This window comes from Carassius auratus, chromosome 43 (genome assembly GCF_003368295.1).
Source record: "Carassius auratus strain Wakin chromosome 43, ASM336829v1, whole genome shotgun sequence".
Lineage (NCBI taxonomy): Eukaryota > Metazoa > Chordata > Actinopteri > Cypriniformes > Cyprinidae > Carassius > Carassius auratus.
Genome location: NC_039285.1, coordinates 19,712,169 through 19,725,484, shown reverse-complemented (window position 1 = coordinate 19,725,484; position 13,316 = coordinate 19,712,169). Strand labels below are relative to the sequence as shown.

At 35.0% G+C, this 13,316-nt stretch overlaps 1 protein-coding gene across 1 annotated transcript; it reads right to left on the bottom strand.

Annotated features, from left to right (window-relative positions):
- Positions 1-455: 455 nt before the first annotated feature.
- Positions 456-5,773, bottom strand: LOC113061847 (small nuclear ribonucleoprotein Sm D2). The gene is made up of 3 exons (XM_026231312.1): positions 5,659-5,773; positions 4,656-4,835; positions 456-887 (listed from the first exon to the last, which is right to left on the bottom strand). Coding segments are annotated over exons 1-3 (357 nt in total). The 5' UTR covers positions 5,661-5,773; the 3' UTR covers positions 456-712.
- Positions 5,774-13,316: the final 7,543 nt, after the last annotated feature.

Here is a 13,316-nt window from a genome sequence, read left to right as displayed (position 1 = left end):
CTTTTATCCATATATACTTTTTAAAAAAATCTAGGTATCATTTTTTTTTTTACCATGGTAAACCACGTTTAGAAAGCTCATTTTAATTTTTTAAAACATCTATTTCATCCAATCAGTTTAAACAAAAAGGAATGGTTTAAAAGGTCTTTTAGTACGAGGGGTCAGCGGAGCCCACAGTGGAGGGCAGGGGTGTGAAGTGACAGTCAGCACATCTGGTCACATTAATAATGCAGAGAGCTTTAAACGGCAGTTTGTCACTTATTGAGTGCTGCCTGCTGAAATCTACACTGACACCCAAGCTGCTGCCAAGGGACTCTACCAAACGAGAGGCAGATGAAGTGAGGAGAGGGGCAGCAGACAGAGAGAGGGAAGAAAGAGGACACACAGCAACGTCAAACTTCTTTCTGCTTTGTCTGTTAACAGTTCATTTCTAACAGAATCATACAACAGATATAGATGTTTGAATATCCAAACTTTTATTTATTTTTTGTAAAAAGCACATTTTTATACAACATAAACAAAAAAAGGTCTTCTTTCTTTGACCAGGCAATCTCTTAAAAATGATGCTAAAGGTTTCCCATCAAAATGTTGCAGCACAAGACAAACTGTGTACTGTTCCTTGAGTACAAAAGAAGTCTTTTGCTCAAAGGTCTAATTAACAGGAATGTCCAGGAGATCGCCTGTACTTGAACAGATGTGTTATACGTCAGGTTTATTTCCCGGTTATGAGTGGGTTTCTCAGCACCACAATGACTGAATCGCCTCTCAGGAACATCTTTGAGATGTAACGATCCTTGTTGACCGGCTTCGACTTCTTCTTGCCCTTGCCACTTTTGGGCACCTCAGTCCACATTTCTTTGACATTCTCTAGAACCATGTTACAATGCCTGAAAATACAGAGAAAAGAGACTGTGAGGAACTAAATTATGAAAACCTCTTGTGTTTGTTTACCACTTGTATCTAAATATGATGTGACTAAATTAATTTAAGCTCGAGAAAAATGGAAAGCATTTGAGTCTTTTCATTCTGATTGAGATAAACCTGAATTGATCTGTCAGAAAGAGGCTATGTAGATCATAAATCTATTAAATAAAATAATAACAGCAGCATAAAGCTTTGAATCAGACTAACTGCAAAATCAGCTTCGTAAAAAAAAAAATGTCTAGGTGACGTTTCAGTCCTGTGTCGCACATGCTTAGGGGAATAAATAATAATTAAAAAAGGCACAAAAAACAGAAAATAAGTATGCTAAATTAGATTAGATAAGCAAGCATCCGCATAATGTCCCACCCATGCGGCTGAGAACGGTGTTTGGCTGGACATGTAAATATGCGCCGCACACTATTACTCTCGGTAACAAAACAAACACACAACACAAATGACAGCGGTGAGAAAACAGCAGTTCAGAAAGCATCTGATCATAGATGTGAATGTTTCCACTAGCTCTGCAATTCGGATCTCTGTAATTTAAGTCACATCTCATTTATTTCTATAGCACTTTATACAATTGTTTTAAAGCGAGCAGCTTTACAGTGTTCAACATAGAAAACAGTTTCATTTCAGCTTTCAATTATTATTACAACTTCAATTTCAGCTATAAAGCGGCTTTAGTCTATTCACGTCTCACTCGCCGCTGACTTTGAGAGATGAACCAGAGAAGATCTTCACAGCCCCAGAGCACATCTACTTATTATGTAATCGCCATTGACCTATGATAGTTTGAAGATGTTTACCAGCTGAAGCTTTGCAAGCCGTCATGACCTCCTGAAACAAACTCCAAATTAACATGTTGCACCAAAGTTTTTGAACAAAAAAAATTTAGTCCAAAAATGAATTTATTGTAATTTTAAATCTTTACCAAACATTTCCACTATCCTACAAACCACTAAGTATAACACATTCATCAGCAAGGTGATAATTTAAATATAATTACATTTAGTATGACCACTATTTATTGTATATGTTTTAATAAGTGCTGGTCAGAATAAGTAATAAGCAAAGAAACACACATATGAGATCTGGAGAATAGGTGTTTATTGTGACTGAACTGATTCTGAGGATGGCAAACTCTGCATTGCTCGGGGTTCTTGCTGCACATATCTCAGACGAGAGCATGTCTTATGTTTGCTAAAATTGAAATAGCATATGCAACACCTTTGAAGATGGCATCTGTTATGCATGTTGCCGCTTGTTTAGTGTTATGTTGTGAATTAGGCTGAAAATGGTTGTCTTCTGTGCATACTAGGGATGTCAAATTTCGATTATTTCCATGATCGATCGTCGTTTAAATTAACGATCAATTAATCGATTAATCGTTAACCATAATACTGCAAAATGCGTCTATTGCAGGCACGCAGTCAGCGGTATGACAGGATGTGCAAAAGCCACACACACACACAAAACGCTCTCACTTGAATTAAAGAGGTTTTAGTCTGAATAAAATGCTAGTAGCAGGATTATAAAATGAATAGATGCAATTATGATCATTTGATAAAATGAAGAGAGCGCGCCATACTTTTGAGGTCATTTTACTTTGTTGACAGTTTCCAATCCCGCACGGAGAACGCTGAACGCGCATCTTTAAATGGTTTTGTGTTGCTCGTTGTTGTATTTTAAAGCACAATTGCAATGTTTTCAACTGACATTATTGTATAAAATTATTCGAAATGTGGAGCGCGTGTGACTGCGCTGCACATTAAGTGAACTACATCGGAGCTGCTGCACCAAAACACAGTTGCTCACATTAATTTGATCCTGCTGGATTCTGTCCTAGAAAATGTCCGATTTTTAAAAATCCAGCATACAGCGCATTAGATCGTGACAGTGCATGCGTGCAGACGAGGATGAGCGAGCGCGGCTTTGGCTAGATTTATTTGGAGGTTATTGCTCATGTCTCATTCGGCACAAATCGAAATGTTTCCATATTCGCAATGTATTTGAATGTTAAACTATTATTTATAATGTAAACTAGGCTTGTACTTAACACGCATTCGCATATAGACGGAAAAGATGATCCTCTTCATATGAGCAAAAACGTCCTTGGAACAGCAGAGAGGACCGGTATACTACGGTCTATTTAAACTGACCAGTGTAACCTTTTAATGTTTAGTTGACATTTTATTTTGATAATGAACAGACTGCGATGTAAGTTTGAATCGCTAGAATATACGTGTGCAGCAGGCTCCGGGGCGATCGAAACAGCTGAGACATTAAAAAAATATATATATTTTCCGCAGAAGTGTTTACTTTCATTTGTGCACACTCACAATAAAAACAGAAGATTTGTGCTCTTGTAAAATAAAGCAAACAAACAGAATGCGTTGTCATCCTTTTTTTTTTTTTTTGTGAACTTATGGAGCGCCCACACTTCTGTTTTAAATCCGTTAATCTTAATTAGCCTATTTAAGTCGGATATATTTCGCATTGCCTATTTAAAAAAAAAAAAAAAAAAACATGAAAACAAATTGTTATTTTTATGTTGGGCCTATTACTTAGTAGGCTATAAATTTTCCTTAAAGCATCCCATTTTGTCCCAGGGCTTAGAACCTGTGCCCTAGTCAGGTCCATGCAGAAACTTGTGAACGATGCTCGGCGTCACCGTTTAGTGACAGCAGTGAATGCTCCAGGAATGTGTCGGTCACAGCGCCTATTAATCGCTGTTTTGAATCCAGCAATTATTTATTTAGAAATGATAAGATCTGATTATGACAAGTGTGGTATAAAAGCTTTGTTTATTAGAGGAATAATTGGTTAACTGGAAAATGTTAGATCGCGACCATGCTTTTGGACCCCATAGTCTTCATTTACGCGGCTTTGTTCTGGTTTGCCGGTTGGTCACGAATTTCCACAAATTCAGTATATTTAGGCATCGTTTCTTTTCCTAAATCTTCATAGTCTAACCCTCTAATTTCCCAGGTTTATTTTATTATCTTTCGCTTTTAATAACTGTTTTCGCATCTCTTACTGTGGTAAACATGGGAAGGGAAATTAAAGATTTCATGAATTAAGAATTCGTTCGATTTATTAATTTGTTCCCTTATTTCACTTAAATCATGGGTTATTTAGGGAACAAAATTAATGAAACATGGACAATTGCCACATTAATAATTCGTAGGAATGAATTAACAAGTTGTAGGAATGAATAGACTACCTGTCCTGTCACTGTGTCCCGCAGCCCTGCAAAGCGCACGATATAAAACAGTTATCTGATGAAATGATTAGTAACTACATTTCTATTGCATTTAATGTTGAAGAACTTTTATGTTGTTTCTATTTTAATGTACTTTAAAGTTTAAATCACATTAAAAGCTTAATTTGTACATTGTGAATGAATGATGATGCTTTTATATATCGTCACCGTCACTCACAGCCGCTCGCACGTGTTGAGTGCGCATGAGCCGCACGCAGCCCAACATTGAATCGGTTAACCGACCTTCGATAGCCTTAATCGATTGCATCTCTTATCGACAATTAATCGATCATCGATTAATCGTTGACATCCCTAGTGCATACAAATATGAAATAACAATTATTAGTAAATTATTATAACATTTGTATTGGATGCAATCGGATCAACAGAAATCTGTGAAAGTAATAAAAACAGTGTGTAGTCACGGAGTATACGGTGTAGTTGATATATCAAACACATCAGGTACCTGTCGAAGGCTTTGACTCTGCCCAATAGCTTCTTATTGTTGCGACAGTTGATAAGAACCTGTGTGTTGTTCTTCACAGACTGGGTGAGCACTGAAAGTGGACCGGTGTTAAACTCTTCCTCCTCTCGCTTTTGGAGCTCCTCTGGAGTCATCTCAGATTTGGGCTTGTTTAACAAACTCCTAATAAGGACAATAAAGGAATTTCAAGAGTTAGAATGTCTTGATGAAGAGCTGAGATAAATATCACAGTTTACAGTGCGTACAGACTGCCGTTCAAGAGTTTGGGATCAGTAACATTTTAAATACAGAAAAACATTAATATACCGCAATTTAAAATAATGGTTTTCTATTTATTTATTTTTATTTTTATGTAATTTATCAAAGCTCAAAGCTGAATTTTCAGCCTCATTACTCCAGTCTTCAGTGTCACATGATCCTTCAGAAATCATCTCATATGCTATATATATTAACTTTAAGCTGTTTTTTTTCTGTATTTTTGGTCAAAGAAATGCAGTCTTGATGAGCAGAAGACTTCTTTGAAAAGCATAAAGCTTACTGATCTCAAGCTTTTGAACAGCAGTGTATACAGGTGCTAGTTGGAAAATATTTTTTCATTCAGTGATTTATATTAAGCCTGAAATACCACACATTTACAATTTATTAACAGTTTAACGATTCAGAAATAAAGTACACAAGAGGAAACAATGAAAAACACAACGAATAACCAATCAAATTGAAATACCCAACGAATAACCAAGACAAATGAAAACAACCATTACAATACATACGCAAATATTAGTTTGTATTTCACGAAAGAATCCTAATAACAGTAACGTTAACGTTACAACAGAAGGTTCGTTGTAATTAGCTGCTAACATTAGCATTAGTCTTGCTAAATTACTTCTTCAGCGGTCATTAATCTTTGAATTGACTTTTTTCAGTCCCAGCGTAATCGCTTAAACAGTTCTAATGATGTACGTTACTACGCACAGAGTGAACTTACATTTTTATTAGTTTTCTCTTTCAGTAAATTAAATGTGAGCAGCTCCACACAATCTCCTCACGCTTCCACAACGTTAAAGTCACTTCCGGGTCTGTGTCGCCCTACTCAGTTTCACGTTCCGGTTCCGGTTTTCTCCCGCAATGTATATTTATAAACTTGTTTTCAGGTTATATTAGAATTTTATTAGGTAAATTAATTAGCTATAATTAAAATTTAAAATAAAATTAAGAATTTGCTATATAGAAATATAAAACGGAATTAGCAACAGTAAAAATAATGTCGTCTTTAAAATAAGGTAATTTTATTTTTCATGCATATACTATTCAATGGCAGTTTGCCATTGTGGCAAATCAACAGACCAGATATAATCTGTCCCACTGTCCCACAAGTATTTCAAATATAAATGGGCCATTCCACTAATGGTGCCTTTTGCTTGTAACATTTCCAAGTAGAAATGTATTTATACTTTCTGTTGTTGTTGTTGACATTTTTATTTATTACGGTAGCTAATAACACATATGTTTAACTACTTAAATTATGTATTGGTCAAAAAGTAATAAGGTGGAGCATGAGATGTCAACAAATTCCTTAGTTTTTCTAAGTTAAGTGTTTATTTTAAAGTAATATTTAGTTTTATGTTCTGCGCAGGTGAGTGACTTTCAGACCCTCTCCTGATAGCACACGTACATCTCGAAGGCGTCTATTTGAAGTCTGCATTTACGTCTGCAAAAAGTACTTTTGAGTATGTGAGTATATGAGTGTTTGCTCATATGCAAAACATTGCTTCCTATCAGATGTCTTTTAGATGTTTAGAAGATGTCTTTAGGATGTTTATGATCTATGTAAAACTGACATCTTAAAAACGTCTATCAGATGTTTGTACATAGCAGATGCTTTCCAGATGAAGCAATCTTCAACAGATATCTTGCAGATGTACGTTTGCCATCTGGGTCCCTGACTCTCTCTCAAACAAACGCACATACACACACACACACACACACACATATAAAAGAGAATATGTGTGTGTGTGTGTGTGTGTACAACATGCTTAGTGGAAGTAAAGAGAGAATATGTGTGTGTGTGTGTGTGTGTGTGTGTGTGTGTGTGTGTGTGTGTGTGTGTGTGTGTGTGTGTGTGTGTGTGTTAAAGCTGAGACACTATATGTTTTTAATGTTTTGTTACTTCTGCTACTTTTTAAATATTTTGCTGTCATGAAAGGGAGCAATCTGATCTAGTGATCTGCCTCATTGAAGTAGTCATGTATCGATAACAGAAGAATGTGTCTGGCCTCTTAACCATGGTGTGGGGTAATATTCATGGGGCAGGGGTCAGGTGTGTAGACCAAACAGACCTCTTTTTGTTATGTGTCATGACTGACAGGGAAGAAGGCTGTATGATGGGGCGAGTTTTTGAGACAGACAAAGATGTGTGTCTGCACAGCGCTTAGACTCCAGGGGATTGGCTTACTGCTTAGAGACAGGCGGGCGCCCGCGAGGCACTATCCCACCCGCGTGATTTCACAGGGTGGTGACTTTGCTTGGGATAATCACATTCTATAGTGTGGAGATTTGAGGATCATGTCTGTGAGATTGGTTTACAAAGCTTAACTATCATTAGGAAATGCACCCCGAGTCTTTCAGGTACATCGGTTTATGTTTTCACCTCTCCAGATCACTTCCTTCCTCGCAGACTGGTTTCTCTCTCAACTTCCACCAAGCATCTTTAGAGTCTTACAAGTGCTCTTAACAAACAGAGACCAGGGCATAAAATCTAACCATGACTAAAGTTGTTCAAGGAGTGTGACTGTGAAATTCACCAGTTTAATGTAATGTGTAGTCTGCATTAAGCCTAAAGTTTGTTATGTAGTCTACATTTTTGCAAATGTATCATATATCATAATAATAAATAATAATCATAATAATATATAATAATAATAAATATATCATAATAATAGTAATGTTAAGAGTATGTATGTTATTCCACTTTATTTAAATGTGTCCTTGTTACAGTGTATTTAAAGGAATGGTTCACCAAAATGAAAAATTGCCAAAAATGAACTTTCCCTCAGGTCATCCAAGATGTAGATGAGTTTGTTTCGTCCTCAGCGCAGATTTGGAGAAATTTAGTATAATATCACTTGTTCACCAATGGATCCTCTGCAGGGAATGGGTACCGTCATACAAAACATCTCAATAATCCAGAAATCCACATGACTCCAATCTATGAATTAATGTTTTGTGAAGTAAAAAGCTGAGCGTTTGTAATTGACAAATTCATCATTACACACTTAAAAATAAAGGTGCTTCACGATGGCATATAAGAAACTTTTTGTCTAAATTGTTCCATAAAGAACCTTTAACAGAACCCCGAGTTTCTCTGAAGAACCTTCTTTTGTGAAACTGAAAGGTTCTTCAAATTATAAAAAGGTATGAAAGAGATGGTTCTTTAAAGAACCTTTGACTGAATGGTTCTTTGTGGAACCAAAAACAGTTCTTCTATGGCAGCGATCTTCAAATCTGGACCGCGAGATCCACTTTCCTGCAGAGTTTAGCTTTAACCCTAATCAAACACACCTGAACATGCTAAAAAATGCCAATCAATGTCTTGTGATTATTACAAAAATCCCAGGCAGCTGACTTTGATTGGGGTTGGAACTAAACTCTGCAGCGCACTGGACCTCCAGGGCATGATTTGAGGAAGTGGGTTCTATTGCATCGCTTGAAGAACCTTTTGAAGCACCTTTATTTTTAAGAGTGTGCAATGTTTTTAACTTTAAACCATTGCTTCTGGCCAAAATATGATTCCTTTATCCATAATATTGCTTTCTCCAGTGAAAAAGTTGTCTCATCTGAATCAGGAAAGAAATATGTACAGATAAAGCAGTGATAGGACAACAGGGATAGACTTTTTTACTGGCCAGAAGCTTTAACTTTACACAAGATTAATTGTTGTCATGTGGATTACTGGATGTTTTTAACAGCTGTCTGGACTCTTATTCTGACGGCACCCATTCACTGCAGAGGATCCATTGTTGCACAAATAATGCAATGCTACATTTCACCAACTCTGTTCTGATGAAGAAACAAATTCATACATCTACATCACTAAATATACATCAAATTGTAATTTTAGTTAAACAAAATGATGGTTTGGTTTGAGGTTAGTTTCTTGAAATTATGCATGATTTACCATTTTTCTATATGTAACATATGTAAAAAACAGTGTTAGCATTTATTGGGTAATTATTCGTGACTTCACTTTTTTAAATCAAATTTAAATTAAGATTTAATACTAAAAGCATTTAAATTTACATTTATCAATTCAATAACAAATAAAAATGAATAGAATGATTATTTTAAACACATACAGTATTTGGAAAATGGCACAGACTCAATGGTAGCTCTGCGAGGGCATGTAAGGTCTGCTCATCAGCCCTTTTTGAGAAGTGAAATCTGTACTCAGTAACTGGTTTCCTTGGTTCAAGGGCAACACATTTCATCGAGCTCACTCAATTACCGCAACTTGTACAAATGTGAAAAACCACTTGTGTCTATTTGAAGTGGTGTAATCTGATGAAAGTGATTTTTTTTTATTTCCAGTGTGCTGTGGTTGAATTCTCTCTCTTTCTCTTTCAATTTCCTCTATCATCTCTTTTTATCTCTCCCCTCCTCAGCCATTTGAAAAAGGAGATCCACTTCATTACTGAGCTGAGGCTGTGATCGCACTCTAGGGACCCTCAGACGATGTGTGTGTGTTTGGGAGAGAGAGGGGGAGAAAGATGTGAAAAACAAAGCACTGTACAGTATTTTCAGATTTGTTAGACTGACACATTTTTTATCATTGTATAATTTAACACACACATAAACCATTTCATGAAGCATTGCATTATATATAAAAGCCCTAAAATGCTTGTATTGTTCAATAAATTGATTATCAGGATGTATTCATTCTGGATGTGTTTTAAGAAGACAGTGTGAACTCCCAATTTTCCAAAGCTCTGCTTTGTGTTTTAGGGGCTTTATCTGTTCTGTCCTTTATAAATCAAAGCATATAAAAAAAAAAAAAAAAAAAAAAAAAACATCATTAAAAGTTTTAAATATTAAATAAACATAGTTTAATATATATATCCTGAACAATTAGGCTAATGAGCAACTTGTCACCTTGGAATTATAAGGTTCCTACATTTTGTCAAAATTGAGTTATTCACATATTCTTATTCTGTTACATATTTACATTATGTTATTGTGTTTTTAAAGTTATGCACATATGAGGACTTTTTTTTTTATTCAGAAAACAAAAAGGTTCTATCTACAGTCGAACTCTAACTTGGTTCTATAATGTTCTGTCGCCAGACTGCCCCATGATATATATACTCCGAAGTGCCCTTTTTTCAATGAAACAGACGTCTGTCTATTTTACTCATATTTAGCCAATAAAACATTAAATAAAGCTTGTGACTAAATTTAAAAGTTGGATCCGCTCAAACTGTCAGTAAAACCTCATATCTCCACCCACTCAAAATGCGATTGGGCTAGTTTTGCGATATTTTTGAGTAACAATTGGGCGGGTTTTGTTGTGAAACCTGGCAACCCTTGCCTGCAAAGCAATTGAACTCTTGAAGTTCTTGCAATGGTAAAAATTTCGTTGTTTGAATAAGTACAGCGTTTTTTATGCAAGCAACACTGTGTCTATAAGGCTCATGTTTTAGGTATTTGAAGCCCGAGACAGGTGGGACAAAAAGAGAGGGCTAGCATCATAGCCAATAACCTACACTTAAATAGCCTGTGCATACAGACAGCAGCATAGCAATTCATCTTTAATCAAATTAGATTTTTCACCTAATGTATTTTACATCAGGTAAAATGGAGCGCACATTTGCACACATTCGCTTGTCAAAAACCCTGAAACTGCATTTGAGTGAATCGCCTTGGTAAAATATATTTCTAAGAAATTTCTTCTTTGATTATTATGATTGCTAATGCACTTAATTTGTTAACATTTAATAATATCATATGGTCGCGTGGTTAATTCATAGCTATATATATATATCCATGTATGTAGGACTAGGAGGGGAGAGCTCTGGCATAATTCAAACTTTTCACTGTAACTGTACTTTACACAATATTTTAATATTTTCTTCACTGCTGGCTTATTTTAGGAAAAGTGTAGTGAATAAGAGACCTTCAAGAGACCAACATCCTTGGTTCTCCACAGTATCAAGTTCTGTCAGGTATGCAGATACATGGATATGCTATTGTAACGGCATGGCTATAGTTTCTTATAATATCCTATATTGACAGGAATTGTGTTAATTATTAATTAATAATTATTTAAAGCATATTTTAAAATATGCAAAGATACTTGACTCATTGCTTTACCTTTCTCTCTTCACAATGAAACACATAAACATATTTAACCAAATAATACAAATAAGCAGAATTTGACAGAATAGCTAAAAAAAATAATAATAATAAATTCAAACATATTTTTATTGAACTTTATGTGTATAGAGGGACATCACAGTGAAGACATAAACATCTTCAAGTACATGGCTCACAGAAGATTTCTGTTGTTATTAGGTTTAAAGAAGCCCTGATACCCTGTATCTATATAATCTATATTATTATTATGATTGTTATTAATAGGAAATGAATCTAAAGCTTTTGAGACTATTATATTGTGTCATTTAATTTGTCATTAAGATGTGACCAATTTAAAAATGTGGAGGGGGGCTTTTTTCAGTATCAGCACATGCCTCTCAAAAGGTCTGTGCATGGCCCTGCTGCAGAGCAATTGCAATGAAGTATAAGTGTCACTGTCATTTGATTGTGGATGGGCTGAATCTAGCAATCAAAATATTAGTTTTGAAGTTATTGCAAAAGATAGTTTTGATAATATGTTTGAGATCGCAAATATGAGCCAGATGCTGAATAAGAGTTTTCTGACGATCACAGTGATGGTAAGCTCATCTGCTCAAATTGAACCCTTCCAAATTTAAAAAGGTAACAAAATAGGCCTATGCTATATCTTATTCTTTTTGTAGGCTAATTGTTATTAAAATATCAGGTCCAGGAAGCTAAAGACCCTTTATTAGGCGCATATGTAACCTATTACTGGCGAAACATTCTTGCATTTTAGAGTTAAACTTTGTGAAGTATATTTGTTGAAGCATTGCCTGTTTACTTGCATTTTAAAGCCTTACAAATGTCTTTAATTTTCCTATAAGCCTTAAAGGACAAATAGTAACCAATTTAATTGATGAGGTCTTAATTACAAGAATAAATGTTAGCAGGTTATCTCAGCCATACTGAGATCTGAAGAGAAAGCAATTTTACCCGTCCCACTTTCTGTGGAATAAAGTCCTGGTCAGATGTATTACAGTGGCTGCTGTTCCTGCAATAATGTGTAATTATCCAAAATATACCTAAAATTAACATCTGCACTGAAAAGATATTTAGCACTGCATTTTATGCTTAACTTGAATAAGAAAAAAATAAGAAATTAAATAAATGTCATAGAAAGCATTAAATTACCTTTCTCATACATGCCAATACATTGTTACAGCACTAATTTAATGGTTTAAAATATATTTTAAGTATTTGTTTCTTGAAAATGATTGCTTCAGTTAATGTTTTGCAGGATAGAAACTTACAATTCTAAACATAATTTGTATATAGAATTATAAGGTTCTATCTTCATTTGACCTGTTCCAAAAATTTGAGAGGATTTTGATCTTGTGCATTTAGAATACATTTAGGGTCTGTCATTTTCTTGTATGAAAGAGACTTACAATTTTACGGAATGCAAAAACTTTGAAGCTCAATATCAGAAATCCGCTCAGAATTCAGACAGAGTCTTATAATTCCAAATGAATTGTCATGAACAACAAAGGTCTGTTCCTCCAAAACATTTATTCCCTTTAAGTGGATACATGTTTGTGCCAAGACAAAATTAGAGGCTAAGACCTGAAGGCTGTGTAAAGCTGATTCATTGTATGAAATATTCACACATTCAGGATTATGTGAGTGACTGTAAATGCTGAACAACACGAAGACACCTAACACATGGAAAAGCACCGGACAGAAACATGCAGTCAATCTCTTGGCATTCTACATACAAGTCACCCAATACTCTGTGCCAAAAACAAACAAACAAACAAAACCTGTTTTCAAACAAGATAGCATCAAAATGCTTCAAAAGTCATATGTGGTTAGCAGAACAAAACATGGTTGTTTCCTTTAGCTACTTCCTTTTTTTCAGTGCACTGTTTTTTAGCTCAAGTGTTGCTGTCATTTGCTTAAAATACTTTGAGTTGTGTTCCAGTGGAATTTATTTGAGATTTTTGAAGCTGAAAAATTGAAAAGGAAAACTGTATTTGTTTTGGCCACAAATATTTGGGCTCACATGAAACTAATGCATAGAAAATATTGCACACAAACTGCTTGGTAATTATAAACTGCAGGTCAAAAAAAATTGAATAATTAAGTTTTTTTTTTTTTTTTGGAAAAAAAAAGTATTTTCATCTGTCACTACTCCAGTCTTCAGTGTCACGTGATCATTCAGAAATCATTCTAATATGCTGATTTTCTGCTTAAGAAACAGTTCTTATTTTATTTGGTAAGGACACATTAAAATGACGAAAAGTCACAGACATTTAT

What these genes read in the sequence shown, in the direction of transcription:
- LOC113061847 (XM_026231312.1), bottom strand. An exon ending in AGAGTCAAAGCCTTCGACAG is followed by an intron (nt 888 to 4,655) that starts GTACCTGATGTG and finishes CTGTATTTTCAG; the next exon opens with GCATTGTAACATGGTTCTAG.